General features: G+C 47.9%; 1 protein-coding gene across 3 annotated transcripts in view; it reads left to right on the top strand.

The window, feature by feature from the left end:
• The first annotated feature begins 1,016 nt into the window (after window positions 1-1,016).
• Window positions 1,017-27,337, top strand: part of LOC134170936 (tetraspanin-15-like) — a 40,805-nt gene continuing 14,484 nt past the window's right edge. The window contains exons 1-4 of one of the 3 annotated variants that reach the window (XM_062632738.1): window positions 1,017-1,216; window positions 7,799-7,984; window positions 20,335-20,409; window positions 22,996-23,091. In XM_062632738.1, the coding sequence (XP_062488722.1) occupies window positions 1,130-1,216; window positions 7,799-7,984; window positions 20,335-20,409; window positions 22,996-23,091 (444 nt within the window). In that variant the 5' untranslated portion in view covers window positions 1,017-1,129. The remainder of the gene's footprint in view (window positions 1,217-7,798; window positions 7,985-20,334; window positions 20,410-22,995; window positions 23,092-27,337) is intronic. The other 2 variants (XM_062632739.1, XM_062632740.1) reach the window with 2 other exon arrangements.

Below are 27,337 nucleotides of genomic sequence, written 5' to 3'. Positions count from 1 at the left end.
ATATACTCTTCTACCATATCTGCTATAAACAGAGATGTCTGCTGTTACCCATGCATCCTATATACTTTTCTGCCATTTCTGCTATAAGCTGGGTTAAACACAGCTCCTGCATCTTTGGTGCAGCCCTGAGTCACTGTTATTTCTTCAAACCCTGCTTTAAATTCTCCATTTGGCTTCCCCAGAGAGAAGCAGCATCTTCCTCCCAGGAGGGTTTGAACTGCTTCCCAGGCCACGAGCTGCATTATAGATGATTACAGATTCTTCTTCCCATCTCTGACCCACAATGAGTCAAGCTGCAGATACAAGGAGTGCTCCTTTGCATCCTCAGAGACCATCTGCAGAAGCAGCTTTTCCAGCCTTCTCTTTTTGCTCTTAAACATCAGTTCTACACTCCCTAGTGCTATGGTTGTAGAGCCATGAGGTCTCCTGGTGCTTGTTTCTTGCTCCCCACACCTTGTCTTCCAAACATTAAACCACACCAAGCCTGTGTGTAATCGTTTCTCTTTCCTTCTTCCTACTCATACAAGGGCTGGGCAGCTCAAGGTGGTGTGAAAGGGAGGTGTTACGTACAGTAGCAAGATACAACAGGTACGTCTGGTCATTGCTGGCCTCTGAGCGACTGCCTGGGGTGCATCTGTCCCTGTTCTGGCTGGATTTTGGGCTGCCACTTCCCCCTTTGCTGCTGCATGATTGCAGCAGGCTCTTTCAGCCCCGACTGCAATCCATTCGCTGTTAAAAACTTGCTAGAGAATCAAATTATACAGCAACAGTTGGAGTAGTTATTGGAGTAAAGCTGCTTCAGCCTGCTCCAGTGGAAGGGGTCCCTGCCCGTGGCGAGGGGTTGGAACTGGACGAGCTTTCAGCTCCCTTCCAGCTGTGATTCTGTGATTCAAGAGAGCTTTGCTGTGCTCTCGGCAGCAGAGCCAAGCAGCAACCTCAGCAAAGGGTTAACGCGGCCGCTCGTACCGCCGCTGCTGCCTTCCCCCCGGCTGCTCTCTGCTCCTGCCAGGCGGAAGTTGGAGCAGCAGCCCAAGTTCAAGGCTTGCTGTGTGCATTGAGTACGAGCTGCCTGGAGCGGGCAGGGGCCGGCGGGCAGCGAGCCGAAGCCCTCCAGCTGTGAGCCGCAGGGATGGCTCCAGCCGCCGAGTGCCGGGATTCCCACCTCTGTTACTACAGCATCAAATTCGCCCTGTCCACCTATGCCACCCTCTTCTCGGTAGGTGCTCCGGTTGCTTTTGTGTCCTTCCTGCTGTTTCCCCTCCCACCGTGTAGCTGGGATTTTACTTTTCAGCATCCACGTTTCCCCTTTCAAGGAGCCAGATCCTTGGGATAAAACCCGGTGCTGTGAAGCCACTCGTGCTTGGCGCTAGCTGGGTCCAGAATGGGAATTTGGGGTGAAACAAAGGGGTTTGGTGCATTTAAGATCACCTCCTTGGGACTGCCCTTCCCTAGAAGTTCTCTTACAAATCCCTTGTGGCAGCGAGTTGCATTTGGGGCAGAAACAAGGAGATTTCGTGGTTTTATCACACAAGAACCCGTTGGGTGGTGATGCCAGCTGGATCCCCCCTGCCCCTCTCAGCCTTTGCCTTTGCCTCCTTCAACAGGCATGTAGGCATGGAGCGGGGGTTGTTTTGGCCAGGTTGGTGATATTAAGAGGTCAGACTAACGCTTGTTTTTAAGCAGTATTGAACCATTGAGCTCCATTTGGGGCCAAGCTTCTCTGGCAACTGGGAGGCGCTAGCACATGTCAGAAAGAGGAGAGGAGCACAATAAATACCCCATGTGCATCCTCAGTGAATGCAGGAGAGATGGAGTTCATCTTGCATAACCCAGCCCATATTTACTGATATTTCATGCTGAGGTTTAAATAATCCTCTTTGCCCCTGCATGGCTGCCTGCTGGGTGTGTAGAGCGGAATGTGCACCTCAGTGTACAGGTGTCACTGCAGAAATACCTACGTGACTTCCCAGGCAGGCTGTGAGTGTTAACCAGGGTCAGAAGCACTTGGAAACGGTTTCTTATTTCCTTATTAATTAGTTTCTTTTTAATGAATGAGCTCAGTTGGGAGGGCAGCGCTGGCTCTTGTTGGCTGGAGATGGTGAAGCCATTGTGTTCCTGCACCAAATGACTTGTGCCCATTGCAGGGCATGAAGGAGAGTAAGGAATAAAGAATAAGAATAAAGAATAAGGAATAAGAATTAGGTGTTCTTTGTAGAATATCTCACTGATTTCTTCATACCTGCTGGGTAGGAAGGTTTCCAATGGGAGAGGAGATTCAAGCATCTCCCACTGCGTGGCCAGGACCCTCGTGTGCCTCCTGCTGCACCCAGTGACGCTAAAACCACCCAGATTCTTTAACCCACTTGTGGCTGTGGTTTGAGTTTTGGGCTGAAGACAGTGCAATATTTGTTCTTACAAGATGAATCCTATGAGTGTGGGGTTGGATTCTCTAAAGAGCTGAGTTTTGCTCAGGTTGAGGTTTCCCCAGATGCCTTTAAAGGATGGGGAGTCAATGGAAGGTCGTCTTTTCCCTTTCCATCTGAACCCAGCTCGGGGCTACACCTTGCAAATGTAGATGATCGATGAGACAATCTTGATGCCAGAGGCTTATTAATTGCCTGGATGTTTTGGGGGCCTCAGTGGGACATTCTGGAGAGTCCACCAGCAAGAAGAGACTCAATTCCCCAGCGTCTGGGAAATAGCTGCAAAAAACCCCATTCTGAATCACTCTGATCCAGCCTGGGATGGTCCTTGCATGGGGACACTGTCACCTTGAATCCGTATGGATACAGGGGAACTTCAGGCTGGAGATAAGGCACCTGTGAGGGTGCTGAGGCGCTGGCACAGGGTGCCCAGAGGAGCTGTGGCTGCCCCATCCCTGGCAGTGCTCAAGGCCAGGTTGGACACAAGGCTTGGAGCAAGCTGCTCCAGTGGAAGGGGTCCCTGCCCGTGGCAGGGGTTGGAGCTGGATGAGGTTTAAGCTCCCTTCCAACACAAACCAGGTGGGGATTCTGTGATTGCTCAGCTCCTGTGAGCTTTTCATCCGCATGACCTACTTCTGGCCTCATCTGCACATGTTGATGTATTAATTTAACCCTTCAGAGCCCTCTAAACCAGATGTGACCAGGGCTGTGCTTCCCTCTGACCAAATGCATTCGACAGGAAATGATGGTGTGGGGGCTTCTCGCTTGTATTGCATGAAGGCTTTTAACCCTTCCCAAGTAAAGATTCAGTGGAACAAGACTTGAGTTGGATCACCAGGAAGGACTGAGGAGGTTTGGGGTGAGATGTGTCACTGGTTTATAGCTTAGTGTTGTCCCAGCCTGCAGAAAACTGGATTTAGTGCTGCTAGATCTTTTCCAGTGCTTTCCTGTGAAGAAAGCATTGATTTAGAGGTGGGATAAGCCGGAGAGTGGCTTTAAACCAAACACGGAGCAAAGGGCAGAGATGTCTGAGCATCATAGGTTGGAGCAGCTGGTTTTATACAGGTAGATTTAATCCTCATTGTCAAGGATTCAGTGGAGCACAGATTTAAAGAGCTGCTTCTTTCCTTGTCTTACTTCTCCGATAAAATTGAGAACTGCTGGTTTAATTGACCCTCATAAAACCATATTTTTCACATTCCTACATGCCATCAGCAGTTAAGCATTCTATGATGTACTTAATCGCTGTATTATTAATCCCATGATTCTATCTTTCAATGACTAAAAGCATTCAGCACTTCCCTGTATCGTGACTTCTCACCTGTACGTTACAATCAAACCTCCTGAGGAGGAGCAGGAGAGCCCTGTCTGCCCATTTGGTCTTCAAAATCTGGGAAGAAGGGTTCTCCTGTGAGCTAGGATTTGGAAAACCAGAGTTTTCCCCTTGGTTTGGTGCCTCTGGTCATCTTGGATGGAGGATAAAGCGATGCCCCATTCCCCGTGCTCCTCCCTGGACCGCTGAGCTCTGACTCAACATCATCTGGCTGATGGGGTCTGTGTGGGTTTGAAGCCACTGTCATCGTGACTCTTTGGTGTTCCCAAGTAAGGAGAAATCTGCCTGGTGTTGGTATGGCCTTGGCTCATCCACTGAACACCATTTAAAGTTGTGTTAACGTCCCCTTGGGTTCATGGTACTTGTTGGCACAGAGTAACTCCTGTTACTTGAGTGTTTTTGAGCCTCAGAGAAGGGGAATGTGGCATCTCTTAGGTGAGCAGTGGGGTTTTAAGTCAGGGTAGGACTGTGCATGTCGTTTGTTAGCACTGGAAGGGCTATGCAGCTCTCTTGTGAGTGTGGGGAGCTGCCTCTGTGTCAAAGTCAAGTCAATGCAAGGATCAGAAGCAATCACAAGCACAAGCCCATGGCTTGAAGCTGGGAGTTTGCAAAGCTCTTTTAAAGCTCAAGCCACCCATTTGGAACCCCCCCAACCCTATCAGCAACCCTGAGCTGTGTGTTCTATTATTTCCTATTCATTAATTGTCTTTCATCCCCTCTTCTTGACCTCCAGATCTCTAAATGACTCTACAATCAGTGGGACAGGGGTTTCCACCTTTAACTCTTCTCTTTCCCACATCCCTAACTTGCCACCCCATCTCTTTCCTTGCCATTAGATGAAGAAATACATGGAGAGGAAAAGCAGCATCTCCGCTATCCCGCTAAGTTGGAGTTGCACAAAAAGCCTTGCTGTCCTCCATCCCTTGCCCGCTCAGCTCCTACAAGCTCCAAGCAGCAATAACATCAAGCAGGGCTGAAATTAAAACCAAAGGTGATTTCTTCCCAGCTTAAAAGAGGAGAATTGATGCAGGATGCCTTTATCATGAGGGCTGATAGAGCTGCAGCCACCCCCTTGGCTTTGCCTGTGGTGATGGTGTGGTTGTTATGAGATAGAAATGGGGTGGGTGATCAGCCCCTTGTTGGAGGGTAAGTGGAGGTTTGCTTGTTCCCTGAGCTGCATTACAGAGCAGTTGTAATTGCTGCTGCCTATCCTGGTGTTTGCACTTCATTGAGGTGATCACCAGGCAATTAATATGTAACTACAGAGGATTTACCAGCAACCTTCATTATGTGCCTTCCTATGTCATCGAGTGTGGGTGGTAGGAAAGGGTTGTGATGCCAGGAATCAGGAATATCCGCGCTGATTGAATTTGCACAGCAAAACCAACCCCCAGAGAACCCCAGTGATGGAAACCAGGGCAGCCAGGCTACGCAAGGGGTGATGCAGACTTCTCCTGCTGCTTCTGATGCTCATCTCCGGCCAAGGGGTGATGGGCTGAGCAGGTTTTGGTGGAATACATCATTATTCCCCTTGCAGTTTTTTACAGGATTTGACGTCGCTGCTTTGCTCCAGATCCATCATTTTTTCCACAGCAATATTGCTTTTTGGGGAATGTTGCCCTTTCTCCCCAGCTATTTTCCATCCAAATCCCTCTGCCACTTATCTTGTAACAGCATCGCTCCTTGCTCGCTCTTCCAAACCTTGTTATATTGCAGCGAGCCTTCCTTTGCAATCTGCCTTTGCTGGGAGATGTGCCAGGGTATCCATTCCCTTCCTCTTGATGGGTGTTGCTTTGCAAGATGCTTTCTTGTGCTTTGAGTAGGAGCAGCTGTTGGGTTTTATTTTAATTGGAGGATGCTTTTTAGCCAGCGGGGCTTGGAGATGGGCTGGGGTCCAGCCTGCAGCACTAATCCTTAGCAAAGGGGATGGGTGACCTTTTGAGCTAGAAGCTAAGCAAAGAGAGAGCCAAGATATTCATAGAATCATGGAATGGTTTGGGTTGAAGAGACCTTAAAGCTCATCCAGTTCCAACCCCTGCCACGGGCAGGGACCCCTTCCATAGAGCAGCTTGCTCCAAGCCCCTGTGTCCAACCTGGCCTTGAGCACTGCCAGGGATGGGGCAGCCACAGCTTCTCTGGGCACCCTGTGCCAGCGCCTCAGCACCCTCACAGGGTACATTTCCCCATTGCATTTGCAAGGTAAATAAGCAGTGTGTGCCCTCCTCCAAAAAAGAAGGGTGTTAAGCATAGCACGGGTTGGGGTTTACCCTGCCAAAGGGGATGGCCATGGTGATGTTGGGAGGAAGAACCAGCACCACTCTGCAGCAGCTTCATGCATGCCATGTGCTTTAAGCTTTTTAAAGGTACTTTCTACCCTGGAAAACCTATTTTTAAGCAACCTTTATCCACCCTTAAAACCTTCCTCAGTTTCTTCCCCTTCAACCAGTGAAGTCCATCCCATGCACGCTGCTTCCTCAGCCAGAGCATCCAGCCCTGGTACCCCCTCTGGGTTTGCTCTGTGCACTTGCCATGATCTCTTCCCTTACCCTCATCACAGATGGATTAATTAAAACAGGGAAAGTGGTTCTGATTGGCATGTGGGATTAGCAGGATAGCCATGGTGTGCCTTAATGTCTACCCCCTGCCTTCCAAGCCAAATATATTTCCCGGGACACTGTATAAGGGATAAACATTAAATCAACCCTAATCCCAACGCACCAACCTGATGCTTAAAATAGAGTCTAAAGATGAAGCTGTGATTAAAAGCCTGTGATCAGAAATAAGCCTTCAAATAACTAAAGCGCCTGTAAAATACCACAAGTCTACTTTTTGTTTTCTGGGAGATTTCAGTGCCATTATAGATGAGATGGAGCCTGGAAGCTGACAGTGATTGATAGACACAAACTAGCTACACAAACACACCAGAACTGGTGTCCAGGTGGATTAGAGAAGAAAAATATCAACCCCTCAATAGAGCAAAGACTGTGCATGAAAATGAAGGATTGGGTTGTTGGCATGAATTAGCAAGAAGAGTGTGAGTGAGCTCATTAGGAGCAGTGGAGCTTCTTGGAAAGGTGAATAGGGAAAGGAGTGAAAAGAGGTGTTTTGTTCCCTCTGGAGGTGCAGTTTTTGATCTCAGGGGTCTGTGGCTGGGGGCTTTCTGCCGGGAGGTGATTTGGGATGGGGATGGTGCAAAAAGCAGCAGGAAAATGGCTCCGGATCCTCCTCCATTTCCTTGCTGACCTTTTCAGGTGTCAGCTCAGTGCTGGCTGAGGAGCAGCTCGCCTCGAAGCGCTTCAATGGGAGCAGCTCCTGACAGCACGAAGCGCTTGGGGCAACGGCGCTGGCTTTGATGTGGAAGGAGCTGAAGGGTTGCAAACAGCCCTTTTTGGAGCCTGTTTTATCCCTGCATCATTAGGCTCTTTTTCAATCAGAGCTGTTTCATCGAAGAGGGAGAGAGGGGAGGAACGGTGTCCTAAATAATCCGTTGTTTTTCTTTATGGCACTTTTCATCCAGGAATCAAAAGCGCTTCTTAACTGTGCCGCGAGCTTCATGTCTAATTGTTGGTGCTGGCGTGTGAAGAGAGGGTGAGTGGCTTTGGGTGCAATTCAGTGCTCAAGCCAGGAGTGAAATGAGTCCTTCTGGGGATGGTTCTGTCTAAGGGTGGAGTTTGGGAGGGTGGAGTGTTGGTGTCAATCAGTGTTGGGCCATCAAAGGGCCAAGTGGAGCATTCAGACAGACCATAAAGGTACAAGCAGAGAGGGGAGAGGAAAAAGCAAGCAAAACCTGGCTTAAAGCTTAAAACCGTGTTGATCACACTGCGATTACACATCCCCTTCTCAGCCAGAGGAGGAGCAGCCCAGCCCTGACCAAAGGGGATGCTCCGAGTGCTGACAGCACCATCTGGGATTGGATGCTAAATGTCCCGGAGCTAAGTGGGTTTTCCTTGGCTGTCTGGAACAACTTCCACCTCTGTGTCTCCCTTGAAGCCTCTATTTGTCCTCGCTGGAGTCTGAATTGCATCCCGTGCTTCCCTTGCAGATCCTCGGCCTCACGATCCTGTGCGTTGGGATTTATGCCGAAGTGGAGAGGCAAAAGCACAAGACCTTGGAAGGGATCTTCCTGGCTCCAGCCATCATCCTCCTGCTGCTGGGCTTCACCATGTTTGGGGTCTCCTTCGTTGGCATGGTGGGGAGCCTCAGGGACAACCGAACGCTGCTCAAGACGGTAAGGCCATTGCCACACGCGCAGTGAAGCCTAGTGTTCCTGTTATCCATGGCTGAATGCCTCCCAACCTCTGCTGGAAGTGCTGCTGCCTTCCTCCTGGGGTAACAAGCGAGTTATTTCTGGGGCTGAGGTCTCCTCTGTGGTGGAGCCAAGTCTCCAGCCTGAAGTTTATTTTAGCTGTGGTAACGGCAATAGTAAATAGCTTTGTTTTCCTGTGCAAGGGAGGATGTGGCAGAGGCAAATGTTACCGCTGAAGTCCAAATGGGAAGTGATCCGGGACACTAGGGCAAAGCTGTTCACTCCTAACCTGCTAAATCAGGGATTTTGTTGGTGTGTTGAGCATCCAACCACTGGTCATCATCGCCTGCCCTTGCTCAGGAGAAACATCTCTGCTTCCACCAAGGAGCAGGAGTGTTTAATCATGGAATCCCAGGCTGGTTTGTGTTGGAAGGGACATTAAATCTCACCCAGCTCCAACCCCTGCCACGGGCAGGGACCCCTTCCACTGGAGCAACTTGCTCTGAGTCCCTGTGTCCAACCTGGCCTTGAGCACTGCCAGGGATGGGGCAGCCACAGCTTCTCTGGGCACCCTGTGCCAGCGCCTCAGCACCCTCACAGGGAAGAGCTTCTGCCTAAGAGCTCATCTCAGTCTCCCCTCGGGCAGGTTCAAGCCATTCCCCTTGGCCTGTCCCTACAGGCCCTTGTCCCAAGCCCCTCTCCAGCTTTCCTGCAGCCCCTTCAGGCACTGGAGCTGCTCTCAGGTCTCCCCTTCAGGAGCCTTCTCTTGTCCAGGCTGCCCCAGCCCAGCTCTCTCAGCCTGGCTCCAGAGCAGAGCTGCTCCAGCCCTCGCAGCATCTCCATGGCCTCCTCTGGCCTCGCTCCAGCAGCTCCACGTCCCTCTGGTGCTGCTGCCCCAGAGCTGGATCAGGGCTGCAGGGGGGCTCTCCCCAGAGCACAGCAGAGGGGCAGGATCCTCTCCCTGAGCTGCTGCTCACACTCCTTTTATAGCTGAATTCCCTCTATTTAGATGAGGGCAAAGCTCTTCCATTACCCTCACCAGGGCCAGCATCCACTGATCAGCTCCATGACAGCTCTGTGGGCAACTTGGTTGTTTCCAATGCTCCCTTGGTGAAGAAGTTGCTTTTGGATGAGTAATACATACTGGTCCATGGAGCCTTCCTGCTGGCACGCGTGTGCCTGGCATTGCTAATGGCTTGTGTAGCACCTTCATCTCCCACTGCTTTGGGTCGATTGGTTTATTAAAATCAAACCCTCTTGTACTGGCTTGCAAGATTGCTCTTAGAAACTGAGGTTTTTCCCATTGGATCTCCATTGCAGATGCCCTCTGCTCTGTTTGGGAGCTATCCCCCCTGCCCTGGGCGTTTGGAGGAGTCTCCAAGTGAGTGGCCAAGGACACCATGTCCCAAGTGATACTTGTGGTGTTCAGACAGCCCTGGTAGCTTGCTTGCTTAATGGTTAACTTCTTATTAATTCCCTATCAACTGACTCTTCTTCCTGTTTGGATGCTCTATGGTAACAGTGGGAATCTGCCAGGACTCAGTTATACCTCTAATATACAGCATTCTCTTTCCTGTGCATCAGAGCAACTGGGAAAGCTCTGTATTTCTTTATGATCTAAGCCTAGAAAACAGCTTTCTGCCAAAGCTGAAGTTATGTTGCTTGCGGAGAGCACTTCATCTTCTTTTTCATTCATCTGCTTTTAAAGCGATACCACATTGTGTTCATTCTCCCCAGGCTTATTCCAAAGCAGGATAAGTAATTCAAATTCCCAATAATATTTTTTCTTCCTGTGCTAATACTCATGAATAGTGGTTAATCCTCTATTTCCACAACCCAGGCTCAATTTGGAAGTGGAAAACTGATACATCAAAGGATAGGAAATCTCCTTCTTGGAGCGATGCAGGGCGACAGAAACTCAAGCTCCTTAACTGTATTTCACAGGTTGTCAGCTGAATCGATGGACACAGCTGAGAAAAAGAAATAATCCTGCCCGTTTGGGTTGCCTTTTTCTCCCTGTGGATATAAGCAGCTTCATGCCTGCCATGTGGAATAAATACAGCAATAGCCGGGCAAGTCGTCGCGCACAGTAACGCTTGCATCCCTTTTGACGAGGATATGAGAGGTGATGTTTGTCTTGCATCAAAACGTGTTGTATTCCTGGGTGGTGGGGTTTTGGGGTTGCCCAAGGCTCCTCAGCTGCCTTTAGTTGGCTGCAGAGCAGCACAGTTGGTCCAATACTACGTTAATGCCTATTATCCAGGGGCAGGTACAGGAAGTGATATTTAATAGAATCATGGAATTGTGTAGGTTGGAACGAGCCTTTAAGATCATTGAGTCCAAGCATTAACACAGAACTGCCAAGTGCACTGCTAAAACTTGGATCCACTGCACTGAAACCCATTTCTGACAATGGATCCAGTCTAATTCCCAGTCTTGGAACTGCACCGCTCTTTCCCCCATGGATGTATTCAGCTTGATGGGCATCAGCATGAGGAGAAGAGCGTGACAGCAGTGAAGCATTTCAGAAATGCTCTTGATGATGAGATAAATAAGGGTGTTCTTTGTGCACATATCTCACAAATAAAGGAGATGTTTGTAGTCTCCATAGAGGCAAAACTTGTGACGTTGCCTCTTCTCGTAGAAAATAGCATTGCAAGCTCATAACAGACCAAAGAAAGGTACTTAAAGAGCATCAATATGAGCCCAGACCTTGCCCACTCAAAGGGAGTGCAGATCTTTACAGGAGCAACCTTGGATTAGTGTTTTCCTGGTGGAGATGCAGCTTATCCCAGCAAAAATGCTTTATCCTTGTACCTTAAAACAGCTCCCTGGTGAGACCGAGATATGTTGGAAAGACCATGGCATGGTTTTATGGTGCTGAATTACTCGATTCTTTCTTGTGCTCTTACCTACTCAGGTCATATTGGCAAGACTATGTGGTTAAGCCTGGGTTTCCCCACCGTATTACGTTGGAATTGTACATGAAATACCTTAGCATTTCCATCCATCACCCAAAAGTGGGTGCTAGTGCCAGGAATTCATTGGGGGTTTTACTGTGTGATGACTCTCTCATGCAGCAGCCTCTTGAGGTGTGGGAGACTGAGGCTTGTTTTCATCTGTGCTTGCTTGACACCAGTTTTCTGCTTGTTTTTTACTGGGAAAACTTGAAAAGCCATTATTGATTAATGGGGTTCGCAATCTGTTCACCTTGAGGGGGCATCTGGACCACAGAGGAGGGAGCTCTGCCTCTAGAATCAACCTAGTTGATTCTGTGAGCCCCAAAAGCAGTCCCAGAACAGACCCTGAAGATTGCATCATGAAGCAGCATCGAAACACAGATACTGATGCTGAAGAAAAATCAGTGCATGAACCCCTTTGAGCTCTTAGGAGCTGCAGATGCGCTGCAGATGCACTGCAGCTGCTGAAATGCTTTTGCAGGGAACCCAAGCTAATGATGAGCACAAAACCACCCCAAACTTCAAATGGCTTTGAAAAATGACTTCTCTCTTCATCTAAAAATATGTCCTGTTAATGTGGAGAGCAGACATGAAATTCCTCTCTCCTTAGGAGCAAATACTTCAATGCCCTATGAAAATCCATCAGGTAGCACTTGAGATTAATAACCTACTCCTTTCCCACCTGAAATGCTGTGGGTGGAGGTGCACACGTGCTTGTTAAATCTTCATTCATCTCAGTCTTTTACTGCTGAGAGATGGATTTTTACGTTCCTTAGCCCCCTGGAGACAAAGCTGCCGACATTTCTCTTGGACAAGACAGTCAGGAAAGCTCCCAGATTTACTACTTGATGTATTATTCCCATATCCCCTGCAAGGTTTTAATCTTTTCCTTATCAATCTTATTGTCTCCAGTCAACTGTCACTGTCACACATAACCTGACCCTTACCCGGCACAAGCCAGATTATCATGTCATTAGTGACATCTGTAATAACACAAGCAAAATCAGTTCAATAAAGCCACTGCTTGCTTGCAATTCTCAGCTCAGGTTTATTAGAAGCCTGGGGATTTTGGCTGCTGGTGTATGGAATCGATGTTGCAAACACTTGGATTTAATAGGTGGGTGAAGAGTTGCTCTTTGGAAATCAAGTTTCTTCCATCACCATTAACGTCTGCAAGGCTTGAAGAACTGCAGGCTGTCTGATGGAGATGGCTTGCCTTTGCTTTGGGGGTGATTTAGCAACTAGACTGCAAAAATCAATGTTTCTGTTGCTCAATTAGAGGGCTGGGGAGAGCTGGGATGGGTTGGTCTCAGAACTGGGAATGCAGTGGGAGATGCTGCTCCGGCAATGGGGTTTTGCAGTTGAATATGCCCAAATTTTCTCCATTTCATGGCTTTTTAAGAGCGGGTTTTACTAGAAATGCATCATCTCTCGCTCAGCATTTCCTACCTGGGAGCTTGGAATCCGTGTGTTCATCCCATGGCTAGTTTAAAGTCATGGACACCATGAATTTTCAGAGGTTGTTTCAATAGAGTTGGTTTTCTTTTATTGCAGAATGGAAGAGAGATGAGGATCCAGGCAGGCCAAAGGTTTTTGGGGTCCTGCCTTGGGTTTGCCAAAATTTGCCATCCCAAGGCAGGATCTGACCTTGGGTTTGTGGCAGCAAGTGGTTGGTTGCCACCACAGTGCTTATGGCGTTTTGTATGTATCCACACGCACACAAACCCCAACAGAAATCTATATAAATATAGATAGAAAAAGGTGTATTTCTATTTATACTGTTATTTCCAAATGCCAACAACAGCAGGATGTGAAAATCAAAGCCCAGCACCCGCCATCAGCTTCACCACTCATTTTCTTTGCAATCGGGGTATTTTTGCTCTCAAGGTCGACACACGATGCGACTTCCTGAGCTGGGCTTGAAACGTGCCTTTCCCCCTCCCTCTCCATCCCCTGATTGCATGTGTAAATAGAGAGATGATATGCTGAAAGAATGGCAGATATATCAGGTTTGAAGAGGGGAGTGAGAAATGGTTGGCAATCACAGAGCTATTGTGTGGATGGAGAATTGTCCTTCTTCTGGGAAGATAAATTCCCCCTCGAAGAGAGTAAGCTCTTACAGTGATTTGAAGCTTGGGGAGGCCTGAATGAAAGCAATCAGAGCAACGCACGTGTGAAGGAGCACTTGGAGGTCTGATCTCCTCCAAGCAGCTGGGGTTCTTTCCGATCTTGCAGGGAAAGGGGCAAAAAATAACCTGGAAAACCTCTATTCCAGCAGTGCCATACGAAGCATCCCTCTGCCGCATCACCAGGGCTAATTCATGACCCTACAGCAGCCACTGAAAGCCAGTTTTAAGTCAGAAGCAGTAAAAATGCCACTAAGTAGCACTTTCCCCTTATTTGTCTCTTGAATTGGGAAGAATTGGGTACAATAGGTGTAAAGAGTTAATATTTACGGGGTGCATCACTTGCATTTCAACCACTTGGATATTTGACGTGGGTAAATTCCTTGTGGTTTCCTGGTGCTGGAATGAGAGCAGGGGATTTGCAGGGGGTACCCAGCTCCTTTATGGACCCCAGGGTGTGCTCGTCACCAGGTCAGCAAAAAGAAACCATCCCTTGAGGATTTGCAGTAAAGAATCAAAGTTCCAAGACCAGAAAGCAGTGCTTAAGGCCAGGTTGGACACAGGGGCTTGGAGCAAGCTGCTCTAGTAGAAGGTGTCCCTGCCCATGGCAGGGGTTTGGAACTGCATTACTACATTAGCCAGCCCAGTAATACCAGCAGTGAATTAATGGGGCTTCACGGCATCTGGAAAACCCAGTAAAGAGCTGGCACCACAAACTCCTTCCCCGAAATTCTCCAAGCAGGATTATTTATGGCCATCTCTCAAGTCATTTACCTTCTAATATGAATTGTTAAGAAATAGAAGTTACAGCTCATGCTGCATTGTTATTCCCAAAGGAGAACTGCTGGTGGTTCTGCAGCATCCCTCAAAGTCAATGCTACCCATGGCACGATGAAGGGATGCTGAGGAGCACTGGGATAAGGCTGAGGAGAGGGTTTTGCAATGTCTGAGATGATATTAATAGCATCCAAGTGGTTTAATCTGCGTTAGGATTTTCAGCACAGTCAAGGATTGAGCTGATTGTGCTGCTGAAGTATTTCCCTTGTTTGGGAGGAAGCTGCAGGAACAGAGATCTTTGGAAAGAGGGGAAATCTGATTGCTTGGCCCTCAAACTGAAATAAATTAGATCTGAAAGGAGCCATTGCTCATGGAATGGATGGAGGGGGAAGTCTGAGAGGCAACATCCATCCCTGTCTATAAAAAACTGCTTTTCTTTGGGTTTTGGGGAACAGGAGCACATTCTAGCTGCAGCATCCATCCTGGCCTTGAGATGGGAGCAGAGGGTAGCAGGGCTATAGCCAAGGAAGGGTTAACAGCAGCCAGAAGTAGACTCAGCTGCAGCCTTTAAAAGCCCAAAAGAGGGCAAACCACTACTTCTGCCAGGTGTAAGGAGCAGACTTGGTCTTTGAAAGTGCAGAGCAGGTATCTGTGGGGCTCAGTGGAGGTAAGGCTGGTACCCAGGGTCTCTCAGGGGGTCCCACTTGATTATTTGCAAGGCTCCTGACCCTTTTGGGGACTGAAATGAGGCTTTTTGGTTATTTAGCTCCTGAAATGAGTATTCTGACTCCAGGCTGGGCAAATGCTGCCATGAAACCCAGATAGGGGTAATGACTCCCAGCCTGGCTGCATGGGCAGGAGGGGCACATCGCATGGTTTATATGAGTAAGGGCGTCCTGGGCAGAGAGGGTTATTACTGTACTGCTAGAACAGAAGGTGCTCTGCAAAAGTGGCTTCATCTGGGCTTTGTTGTCCTTGTTTTATCTGTGTAGGAGACGCTGCTGACAGCTTGGGGTGTTTTTCTCCCCTTCCTTCAAAGCGACACTGAAAGCTGTTTCTATGTGGGAATAAACAGCGATTTGGGCTTTCATGAGGAAGGGCTGCGTGCAACTGTCTGTCAGAAGAGAAGTGAACCCTTAGAAAGGGCCACTCTGTGTGGGAGAAAGCTCTAACGTGTCATTAGGAAGAAACAGCTCTTTCAAAGCAGTGCTTAAAGTCCCAGTCTCAGGAGAAACGCCACCGGATTCGTGTTTCTGGGCTCAATTCAAGCCATGATCCCAAGGAAAGCAGAGGCGGCGGCAGGAGCTTGGTAAGGGGATGATTTAGTGGCCTCACAGGTAGAGGGAAGGATTCATCACACGCCTCTGCACTAGCTGAACGTTTGCTCTGTTCCCATTTATTAAGAGGGAACGACCAGTTCCTGCTCTGGATGTCCCAAAATAGGATGCAGGCTCAGAAGCACCATGCTGTAGAGTCCTGTGCATGCAAAACCAGAGGGATGCAGGCTTTAAAGGAAGAGAAATGAGGTTGCACGAGTTTCTTTTCTTCTTGGGGTGGGAAATCCATCTTTTCCATCCCTTGATGACCCCTTCTATATTAATAGGTCCAAAGCCTTTCCTTGCATTGGCTTCAGTGGGGCTGACTTAGCTCCTTTGCTGGAGAAACATCTCTAGGAATGGAACAAAATGAAGTTTTGGGGAGGTTATTTCATGAATACCTGTTCCCATAGGGGTTTAATGGTGACTATAGGGCCTTGAATGAGGATCAAGTTATCTCCACCCTTCACAGAAGGGATTTGAACCCCTCCATTCCTCCTCCATTTGCCCCTGTAGGGTCTCATTATATGGGCCTTGTAGAGTCTTGTTCTAAGTACAACCAGTAACTTGTTCTCAGCAACCCCCCCACTTGATTTCTTGAATTAGGCAGCTTTTATGATCTGCCTATGCTATTTGAATGCAAAGTTCATCAAGAGGGCAGAAGGATAAACAGAGCATCCCTCTTCCATCCAACATCCCATTGGAGCCACACGTAGGCTGGGCACATCTGAATCTCCCATGGCCATTGGTGTTTGGAGTGCATCTGAGCTCGAGAGTGATGCTCAGCCTCTATCCATGGCTCAAAGCTCCTTCCCTGGGCTGGTGATGGGTATGTGTGGTTTATTCATCCACTGGTGCCTGCAGCTCATCCCTGACCCACATTCATCCTGGTGAGGACATGTTTGAGCTGGGAATTGCAGGTGGATGCACGCTGCCTATGGTCTGGAAATGAAGCAGCAGTTGGTTTGCACCCCAATAACAGCCAGACCTATGGCTGGAAGCATTAACTCTGGACCAACTCTGTATTTCAAGTAGGTTTTAAGCTTCAGGGAAATGAAACTTGACTAACTGGTGTGTGGAGGTGGCAGAAAAACAAACACACAGAGGATATATGGGAAGGGATCACTCCAGGCAAGCTATACATTGCTTGTATAAAATAACCCTATTCTGGGGAATAACTTGCTGGTTATTCCCCAAACTCAAGGAATGCCTCTTAAAACCTGAGCGTGGTCCCTGGGAGCTTTCCCTCTGAGCTCACTTGGGCTTCAGCAGAGATTGATGATGAACAAAACAGCTCTGGAGACTTGTTAGAGGAGGGAAGGAGCAGCCTGATCATGGCAATGGGGGTGATTAATCTTTTTGTCAAGGTATTTGAGGGAATGAAGCACCATAATTTATTGTGAGCCTTGGGATTGATGAGCTCTTTAAAGGGAGCTGCCTGTGGTGGGTCTTAATTTAGTGAGGATTTTTTCCCTCATCCATCTGTCTTGGGCAAGATGAAGGTTTTATTGTGGAGTTTCCCTGTTCGGGCTGGGCTTTGTTTTGTGATGGGTGAGATCCTTGGGCACCTTCCTGGTCCCTCCTCTACAGGGTTTGCTCCTCTCAGGGATGCATTTGACACTGTCCCACATGACATCCTTGTCTTTAAACTGGAGAGACATCAATCTGATGGATGGACCACTCGGTGGATAAAGAACTGGCTGTGTCAAAAGGAGCGTGACCAGCAGGTCAAAGGAGGTGATCCTGCCCCTCTGCTCTGCTCTTGTGAGACCTCACCTGGAGCATTGTGTGCAGTTCTGGTGTCCTCAACATAAAAAGGACATGGAGCTGTTGGAACAAGTCCAGAGGAGGCCACGAGGATGCTCAGGGGCTGGAGCAGCTCCTGTATGGAGCCAGGCTGAGGAAGTTGGGGCTGTTCAGCCTGGGGAAGAGAAGCTGTGTGGAGACCTCAGAGCAGCTTCCAGTGTCTGAAGGGGGCTACAAGGATGCTGGAGAGGGGCTCTTCATCAGGGACTGTAGTGACAGGACAAGGGGTAACGGGTTCAAACTTAAACAGGGGAAGTTTAGATTGGATCTAAGGAGGAAATTCTTTCCTGTGAGGGTGGTGAGGCACTGGAATGGGTCACCCAGGGAGGTTGTGAATGCTCCATCCCTGGCAGTGTTCAAGGCCAGGTTGGACAGGGCCTTGGGTGCCATGGTTTAGTGTGAGGTGTCCCTGCCCATGGCAGGGGGGTTGGAGCTGGATGACCTTAAGGTCCTTTCCAACCCTAAGTATTCTATGATTCTATGTGAGCAATGAAGCCTGGCCAAAGAGTCACCGCTTCCATGTAAAGGCTGAATTTTGGCAGAAAGTGGGGGAAAAACCAGCTCCTCAGTGTACTGCTTTGAGGTTTTGAAGCTTACAGCAGCTCAAGCTGGGGTTAAATGCTCCTAATGTGGAGTTTTGCTTTGATTTTGCTGCTGAAGTCTTTTTAAGGACCAAAACGCTGATATATTTAGTCTGGCAGATAGTGAGGGCTGCAGTGCACTAGGTAAAAGGGACGATCGTGGATCTTGCCAGCTCCTAAATGTGCATTACAGTTGCTGATGGTTGCTGCAATCCTTATGGATGCAAAACCAGGGGCACTTCCTGCTATGTCCATGTAGCAGTGAGGAATTTCATGCTCTTTTCACCCTTTTTTTGAGGGGAGAAGAAGTAGTTTTTGCTCAGACTGCTCTATTTTCAAGGCTGATGCTGGAGAGCCAAGGTGGTGATGGCTTTTCTTGCAAATCCCCTGTAAATTATAAGGGAAATGATGGGCTTTCTGAAGGCATGAGGGTTATGGATTGTTGGGTGTCCAGGGGGAGCTGGGCATCAACTATGTGACTTCCCAATTTCCCTCTTGCAATAGACTGCAGTCAGCAGTGTCTTTGTTCCCAAATAACGCTTCATTTTCCCCCTGTTCATAAAGACTGTGAGCTCAGCTCTTTTCTGGGCTTGATTTCTTGGAAAACAGTGGGGTTTGCTACCTGTGACCCTCATCTGATGGAGCATTTGAAAGCTACATTCAGGCATCAGTTTTCTAATAGCTGGGGACAGACAGCACCCCGTGGACTTGTGCCCAACATGCCCACGCTTGTTTATAACTCAGATACCAAACCTGGGTATTAGAGATTAGCCTTGATTTTGATAGGCACAGAGCAGGCTGAGTTGTATTGCATAAACCTTGCCTTTTATGTCTCGGCTTGTATGGCTGTAGGGCAGAAATGGAGACTAAAAGGAGGAAATAGGGGCAAAATCAGTGCACGGTGAACAATGGCCAAAGCACTGGAAAGAGCAGGAAAACCATCCTGCACCAAGGGTTAAATTCTTGATTTCTGGGAAGAGCTGGTGCTTTCAGAGGGGTTTGGCAACAGAGCTGGGGTTGTTCAGGCTGGAGAAGGGAAGGCTCCTGAAGGGGAGACCTGAGAGCAGCTCCAGTGCCTAAAGGGGCTGCAGGAAAGCTGGAGAGGGGCTTGGGACAAGGGATGTAGGGACAGGCCAAGGGGAATGGCTTGAACCTGCCCGAGGGGAGACTGAGATGAGCTCTTAGGCAGAAGCTCTTCCCTGTGAGGGTGCTGAGGCGCTGGCACGGGGTGCCCAGAGAAGCTGTGGCTGCCCCATCCCTGGCAGTGTTCAAGGCCAGGTTGGACACAGGGGCTTGGAGCAAGCTGCTCCAGTGGAAGGGGTCCCTGCCTGTGGCAGGGGTTGGAACTGGATGAGCTTTAAGGTCCCTTCCAACCCATCCCATCCCATGATTCTGTGATTCACTCTTATTTATTTTTTTGGGCTTTAACTAAAGCCAAGGAATAAAAACATTTTCAAACCTGAATTTCTCTTTTTTTTTTTTTTTTTTTGCTGCAGTGTTGCAAGATGCAGCCATGTCCTGCTTGGTAAAGCCGTGAACCATGTCACTTTGGGCTTCCTCCTGAAGCAACCCCAGTTTCTAGCGCTTTAGCTCCGTGCAGAGCTTTGTGTGTCATCTCTTCCTACGAGATACCAGGCGCTTGGTTAATTATAGTCCTTAATTATGGGATTCCTAAATGATACCTGGCCCGTTAGGAGCTGATTTAGCTGCTTTAGGAGCTGATTTAGCTGGTGGTGAAGTGGTGCTCCTCCAGTGGGACCACACGAACCGGCTCTTACCAAATACACATCACAAGGCTCCTTGGTGGGTGGTTAATTAAAAACCCAGATGGTTTGGTGAATGAAGTGGTGTTTTCCTGCAACAGTGCTTTGGTTTTGCCAAGCTTGGGGAATAATTGAGGGGCATGCAGGTTCCTGTGCTGCCTTTGGAAATGGGGTGTTTGAATAAACCAATGGCCAAATGGAATATCCCGGTAATAAATTACCTTTCCCTCCCCCCTTTATTATTTCTTTTAACTTGTTTTAGGGTTTTTCCTAAGGTTTCCATGGTAACTTTCCACCTTCTTTTCTCTGGCGAGTCTCAAAAGTTGCTGATGGACTTGGGGAGACCAGTGTGAGCTGAGCAGAGCTTTGACCTCCAACCTCTGCAAAGCTGGATGTGAGACCTATCACACTGGGAGACTGGTGGGTTTGGGCTGGAAGAACATCAGACCTTCTTGTTCAAGTCATTTGTGCCATCAGGGCATTGATTTCCAGCCTGAAACATTGCCACAATCAACCCTCAGAGGCTTGAAATACTGCCTGGACTCTGAAGGCTCCTGAAGGGGAGACCTTAGAGCAGCTCCTGTGCCTAAAGGGGCTACAGGAAACCTGGAGAGGGGCTTGGGACATGGGCCTGTAGGGACAGGTCAAGGGGAATGGCTTTAAACTGGCAGAAAACAGAATTAGGTTAAATACCCAAACTATTCCATGTTTCGATAACATTTTCTTCTATTGCATCCATTTCACCCATTTCCCTGTGCAGGTCTTGGCCATTCAAATTGCATTTGGTTTCTTTTTTGAATCCTCTCTTCCTCCTTTCCTCTATTGGCACTGAGATCTTTAGAAGAGATCTACAGGCCCCTGGGGAGCTTATAATGAAATTTGTCTGATTTTTAAGTGTTTTGAAGCAGCTTTTGGTTTCCAGGTCTCCCGCGTTGTGGTTAACCACTGACAGATGACCCAGCCTGACTTGGAGCAGGGCTAATCCTTCCCTTTCTCTTTTCAGTTCTTCTGGGTTCTTCTGGCGATCTTTCTCACAGAGCTGCTGCTGCTGTTCATTGAAATCATCTTTGAGAACAAGGTGGGTGCAGTCAGCAGGTCTTTGGGTGCTGAACGGTGACAAACTGCAACCCCACGTGCCATCAGTGGGGAGAACCATAGAATCCCAGCCTGGTTTGGGTTGGAAGGGACCTTAAAGCTCATCCAGTTCCAACCCCTGCCACGGGCAGAGACCCTTTCCACTAGAGCAGCTTGCTCCAAGCCCCTGTGTCCAACCTGGCCTTGAGCACTGCCAGGGATGGGGCAGCCACAGCTTCTCTGGGCACTCTTTAAGCTCCTCACCTCCAGCACGGTAACTGCCAGCTTGCGTTTGCAAGGTCAAGTTTGAGTTAGAGCTGATGGTGAATGCTTCCAACGTGTGTCCTTCCTGGCTGCCTGCCCTCTGCTGAAGGAACCCTGCCATGTTCAATTTAATCACACCCCTGCAATCGATCAAGCTATTAAATTGCTAATGTCAATCTCCGCTGGCTCACTGGATGCATGAGGTGGGAGAACAGTGCCTGAAACACCTCCTTTAGGGCTCTAGAAGTTGATTCCCTTATGCACAAAGATGCTTTCAAACCCATCAAGGTTGGGCCTTATGTGCTTGGTCAGCCCCAAAGACAGGTTGGGGTTAGGAATCATGTGCTTGGGGAACACCAAAAGCAGTTTGGGATTTGGAGTGATGCGCTTGGTGAGCACCAGTGACAGCTTGGGGTTGGAAGGGATGTGCTTGGCGAGCCTCAAAGTTGAAAGGAGGCAATAGGGAAGGACACTGCCTTTTGGATGCTGCCATCAACTCCATCCAGCAGCTTCCCAGAGCTCTCCAAACCCCTCTTATCCCTGAAAACCACAGTGTACTGATGGAGAGATATTCTTTGAGGAAATCAGATTGCATGAGTCCTCGCATATAGAAAATCAATGTGTGCTGCCACATAGAGGCTGTATTTTGTGGAATTAATCTTTAAATCCTCTGCTTTGTTCCACCTTTGAGCCTCATGATGATGCTCAGCACCACCCTGCACTGCAGGAATGCAATTGGGAAACACTGGTACCATCAGGAGAGGGGATTGCAGCTTTGTAACTAAACTCCTGGATTGAGTAGAAACCATTAAAGTCTGAATGTCCCTTAATTTAAATGTATTAGGGAATATCAAAACCTAATTAAAAATCAAACAATGAGGGAGAGAGAAAAGAGATCCAACAAGTGATGAATCCACTTGCCTGAAATTGTTTCAGAGGCACAAATCTGCATTTGGAACAATGCTTGTTTATTAAACTTGTTGAAAACACATTTAATTGGATTTTTATATTAAATAAGCAGGGACGAGGAATTAATTTAGTGGCCTTGGAGCTACTGAGCATTGAAATGGGCTCTGTTCATATGCAAATGGCTTTGGGGAGATTACTGGAGATAATGGGTTTGGTGTCCTGGAAGGGAGGAGGGTGGAGAGGTCTCCTAAACAAGAACTGCAACATCTATCTCCCACCTTAAAACCGAGGTTTAATTCCAGAGGCTGGCATCTTGGAGGGCAATGGGACTGGGGGATGCGATGAGCCTATCTGGGCTAAACCAAGCAGAGAACGGTAAAACCCGGGTGTTGCCCGTTGTGTTGGGCTTAGAGGTGGGCAAAACCAGGGATGAGCATTTGAACAAACTCAGATGTGAGCAATTCCTTCCAGGTTTTTCACATCCCTCCGGCTGCTCCCTCGCTTTGTCTGACGCTCTGACGTGCCTTCATTTCTCTTTCTTTCTCCCCGTTCCCGGTTTGCCCAACCTCTAATTTTCATGTCAGAGTGAATTATGAAAAACAACGTTTTCTTCCCCCCCCTTTTCCCCTGCTTCCAGCTCAGATAGAACAAGCTCCTTTTCCCTTCATTAATAGTTGTGCTTGGCTCTTTGTCAGGAGTCAACGGCAAACCTGTGCCGGGCTCTACAGGCCATTCCGAGCCTTCATTCCCAGCTCACTAATAAGCTTCCCAGGCATCTGTAAAAGACATTTTCGATTCAATTAGTGTTTAATGTAGAGTGCCTGAATGTGTCAAAGTGTCCTCGGAGATAGGGCTGGAGGAGCAGCAGGGACAGCCCCAGCCTTGGCTGCACCGTTCCCTTTCAGGGTGTGATTGAATTGCAGAATGAGTTGTTGGGATTAGGAGAGATTGAGGGCTCTGATGAGGTCTCTGCTCCTGCCTGTAGCTCATCCCATAGATAAATCACCCTGCAGCCAGCCGTGTTGGTTGTCACAGTCCCTTCCGCCTCCTCCAATCCTACTGCAGCAGAACAACCTCCCCGCCAGTGATTAAAATCCAATGGGATTGGAGAGTGAGGGAGACTGTGAAGAAGTCACCTGAATAATGAAATGTAATAGGAAAAATCAGGTGGGTCTGCTTGCATGTGCAGGGGACGGGGAGGTGCGATGGGTGCTGCTCACCTTGAGAGCTCAGGAATGATGCTGCTAACTCTCAGTGATGAATTTTGCCCCAAGATGCTTGTCCCAGCATGTGGGTTCAGTTCTTACTGCAGTAACAGCAGGCAACACTTGCTAAGGAAAATCCTTCATGTTTTGCATGCTTTTCCCTGTGACTGTTCCATGTGCAAGCCATGTTTTGGGTTTTGCTCTGTCTCCAGATGAATGCAGTTTTCCACTCCAACATCCAAGAGGGCATCAGGCACTATTACGATGACCTTGACTTCAAGAACATCTTGGATTTTGTACAAGAAAAGGTTTGGCTGTGGAGGAGGCACTGGGGGGGGCTGGGGGTTAAGGAATGGTCAATCTGTGCCTCACTGAAGCATAAGTGATAGTTTCTGTTGTGTTTTTAGAGTTTGCTCCCATCCCTGGGTTACTTTGCTTGATCCGTCTCAAATATCTTGATCTTTTGAGGTCGACACTGCTCTGTTTGCACAGTTTTGCCTTATGCTGCTCTCCAAGCTCACCCCACAAGGCTCTTTGGTGAGTTATCCTGCTGCAAAGGGCATCTTCTTCTCCACACCATGGTATGGACCATGCCAGGGTATTTCTATTTCCCAATCTCAATGAGAAACTGGTGTCCAACACCTGAAAGCTTTTTAGTCACTACCCCAACCTGCATAGAGAAAGACTGAGGAGTAAAACATGTACTGCTTCAGGGCTGCAGTGAGCTTAGATAGGCACTTTAGGAAAGTCTCTTTACTTGCAATGTCCTCAGTAGCTGGCCAAGCCCTTTTCTCAATGGGAAAACTGGGGATAAGCTGTTTTCATGCAGTAGCTGGAAGGAGAGGAGACCCCTTCGTGGGCAGCACCAGGAGCAAGAGCTATGTCCAGGCCAATTTGGGGGCTTGGTGCAGTCTGCTTTAACTTCTTTAGGTGTGTAGTTGCATATCCTGTCTGATATTGATTGCTTGGAGCCTGCCAGGAGTTGGCAGGAGCCATGTCCCATCCTCAAGCCAACCTGCAGGTCGATGAAATAGTCCTCATGTTATTTTAAGCTGACTTTAGCTACGCTGCAGCTGTATTTCATACACCATGTAGTTTGTTTGAGGTCCTAAATATTAAATGAAGTGTTAAATTAGCTGTTAAATTAAGTGTTAAATACGTCTTCCTAATTCCCACCATTGAGCCCTGGTTAGATGTGTTTCTCTTGAAAGCCAAGGTTTAGCTTCAGCAAAGTAGTGATGCATCACCCTGAGCATTAAACAGCCAAGGAAAGTCAGGATTTGAAGGTATTCTCTGCACCATTAAGTGTGTGTTGGTTGGCTCTAATGTATCATTTGGTTTTCCCAATTTCCTGGGCATTTGGGGTATGTTGGTTTGCTCATGTTTTGCTGAGGATATTTGGTTCACCCCCTCTTTGTGTAAATGTGGGAGTGAAGCACTTGGCTCAAAGCATTTGGTGAATGAAAAGAGAAGTGGAAAAAAAACCAAACTTGAGATCTGGAGGAAAATGGCAGTGGTGTTCTATTTGCTGAACTGGTTTTGGAGAGCAGAAGCAGGCTTTGTCAGCAAAGCTGCTTTCAGATGAACTTTGCGTGTTCTCACCTTGGCCAGATTTCTCTCCTTTCATTATTGCTTGAAGCATCATAAATCTGTGCATCTTATCTCTCACTTTGAAGAAAAGGAGATTGTGAAGCTCCTTTGATGTAGCTGGAATTTAAGGCCAGTGGTGCCCTTCACACTCCCCTCTCTTGGCTTCGAAACCACCTTTTGACTCTTGGAGTCATCATTACCGAATTGAGCGCATTATGAGGCCTGGGAGTGCTCTGGAGGTCTCAAGATACGACTGATTCTGAGGAAGATCTGAATCTTTCCAAGCTTTACTCCAGCCTTTCGAAGAGGATGCTATAATTCGGACCTCTGAATGACAAATGAGCAGTAGAAAGTCCATGCTGGAGCCATCCTCAATGAACCCTGGCAAGGAGGTTAGACCACAAATCTCCAGATAGAGCAGATAGAACTGCAGGAAGGTTTCTGTGCCTCCAAGGAAGCGAGGATCAGGCACTTATCTTTTCATCTCACCCTATTTTTACATTTTTCCCTATCTACTTCTTCACTTGGATGTTATTAAAAGTTTTCAGGGAAAGGTCTTCATCTCAAAGTCTCTCTCTGTTCTCAAAGAACTTCTGGCCACTTAGAGTGTTGATAAGTCTTCAACAGTAGCATCTTTTATCTTGTGAGAAGGAGCTTTGCAAGAACATGCAGCTCTGTGCTATGAGCTTTTCTGTTTATTATTCAGGAGCAGCAGCAATGTCAGTGATTGAAATGCAGAGTTGTTTCATCCCGAGGGACTGGGGAGAAGCAATGCAGAGGAATAATGGCTGTGAAGAGAGGGGGGATTGGGTTTATGGGACCTGAGCAGCCCGGTTCCCTTTGAGATGCTGAAAACTTGCAGTCAGTCTGGATGGATTGCACCCAGACCTGCTCTTTTGCTAAAACACAAGCTCAGAGCAGCCTGTTATCATTTTGTGGTAATTTTTGCCTTTTTCCTTATTAAAATCGTTGTCTATGCATCAGTTAGCTGACACATAGGCAAAACCACACTATGCTCCTTAGGATTTGAATTTTGCTTCAACTGCCTCTCAAGTGATGCTTTAAACTGGAGCCAGCTGTCTTCACACACTGCCACCAGTATCGTGCAGTAAAAAGAACCAGTATTTATGTGGCCATACGTTCATATTTTACATGCCAGGATGCAAATAGTGTGGTTTTACCTGTTGACACCTCCTCAGTCTGACTGCCTGTGAGCAAATAGATACGGACATGCATTACCCTCAAGGAAATAATAGTTGTTAGGTTTTTATCCCTCATTTTTGCTGCACTGCTGCCTTTGCAGCCCTTGGATGCGAGGCTGGAGACCACGATGACTCAAAAGCCCGGGTTTGCCTCAAGTCAGTAACTGGAGCTCTCCACTGCTCCTCGCTTTATCCTTCTTTAATGGGTTGCTAAGAACAGGTAGAAGAGGAGAGCTCACGTTGCTTCACTGCACATAGGATTTGAATTTCAAAGAGCTGCTGGAGCTGCTGTTCTTGTTCGAACCCGAGTGGCTCCAAACTCAAAGTAAGGCTCGAAGCGATGGATGAGGGTGTTGGGCTTGCAAAGCTCTCCCTGTCTTCCTGGGGAAGATTAAAGGCAGCTTTCACCAGCATGGCTCGATTGAGGATGATGGTTTTAGCTGTTCCAAGGCTGCATCTCACTGGTGCTGACAGTGGTCCATAACACTGAGAGCTCCTCAGATGCAACTTGCAAGGCTCTTTCCATGGGCTATCTTTAATTTTTCTTCTTGTTATGCTCCTTTGAGCTCCAGGAGCCTGCATGAAAGTAAAACCCACACTGAAGTCTGCCCCAGCTTATAGATACAACAGTAGTTGTGGCTAAACCTCTCTTTGCAGGGAAGAAACCATCCCCATGAGGCTTCCTGGCAGCTAGAAAGCCTCATTGTAAGGATTTTGGACCGATTTTTGTGCAGATATAAAAGCATTCTTCACAGCATGGGGATGTCAAATGGGCAGCACTAACAAGTAGCCCTTGAGGTGTTTTTCTCCCCCTCTTTCTAGGTCACTCCTCAAGCTGACCTCCCTCACTGATTCAAGTTAGATTAAAAGCAGTAGAGGAATTAAAGGGAGGAAATTAGAAACCAGTTGTAAATGTGTGGGTTGGCTGCTGCTGGCTGTTTCTGCCCATTTGGGCATGGGAGGAGGCCAGGAGAGCCCCAAGAGCTGGTAGCTTGTCTCCTGTTGGCCAAGTATTGCCACCAGCCCATCAGCAGCAAGAGAAGCAGATGCTCCCAGGGTAAAACCTCTCCCCAGACCTGCTCCTTGATAGTGTGATGCTTAAAGGAATGGGGAGAACGTGGTTTTTCCTCTGTTTTACCCAGCACACTCACCTCTCCTGCTCACTTCAGGCTTTTCTTTGAGGGAAGCATGTAAAGATTCAAGCTTGTTTACCAAGAGGAGAGATGACTCTGTATATAATAAGCCCATTTTTATTCTGTGGAGAACAGAAAATGACTTTCATTAAACTTTTTTTTTTCTTTATTGTGTGAACAGAAGAAAAAAGCATCTTTTTTCCTTTGTAGCTGTAGCATTTGATCTCTAATTTAACTTGACGGGAAGAGAAATCCCTGTTAGACTGTGAAGCTTTATTAGCATTTTGTCAACTGGCACCAACCAGCTGAGCTGCCTTCAAGGGCTAAGAAACACATCCATTCAAGGTGCTGAAAAAGCCAGATCTCCTGCACATCCCAGGAATAGGATAGATTAGTCACCTGTAATTAAATCAGTGAAGCATGAATGAGCCTGATCTTTCCTAGGTGAAAGCAGGGGTGTCTCCAATACATGCGTGGAGGCATCTCTAACTGCTGCCCACCTCTAAAATGGGGCTAAACACCCACTTTTCTGCTTCTACACAGTGCCTTCAACTTCCCATTCAGGGTCTTGGAAAGCAGGAGATAACTGGGGTTGCCAGTGGTGTTGCAAAGGAGATGCAGGGCAAGGT

Source organism: Pezoporus occidentalis, unplaced genomic scaffold, assembly GCF_034315485.1.
Source record: "Pezoporus occidentalis ecotype Australia unplaced genomic scaffold, CSIRO_AGI_Poc_V1 ctg396, whole genome shotgun sequence".
Lineage (NCBI taxonomy): Eukaryota > Metazoa > Chordata > Aves > Psittaciformes > Psittacidae > Pezoporus > Pezoporus occidentalis.
Note: the sequence above shows the minus strand (reverse complement) of the source record. Positions and strands in the feature narration are given on the sequence as shown.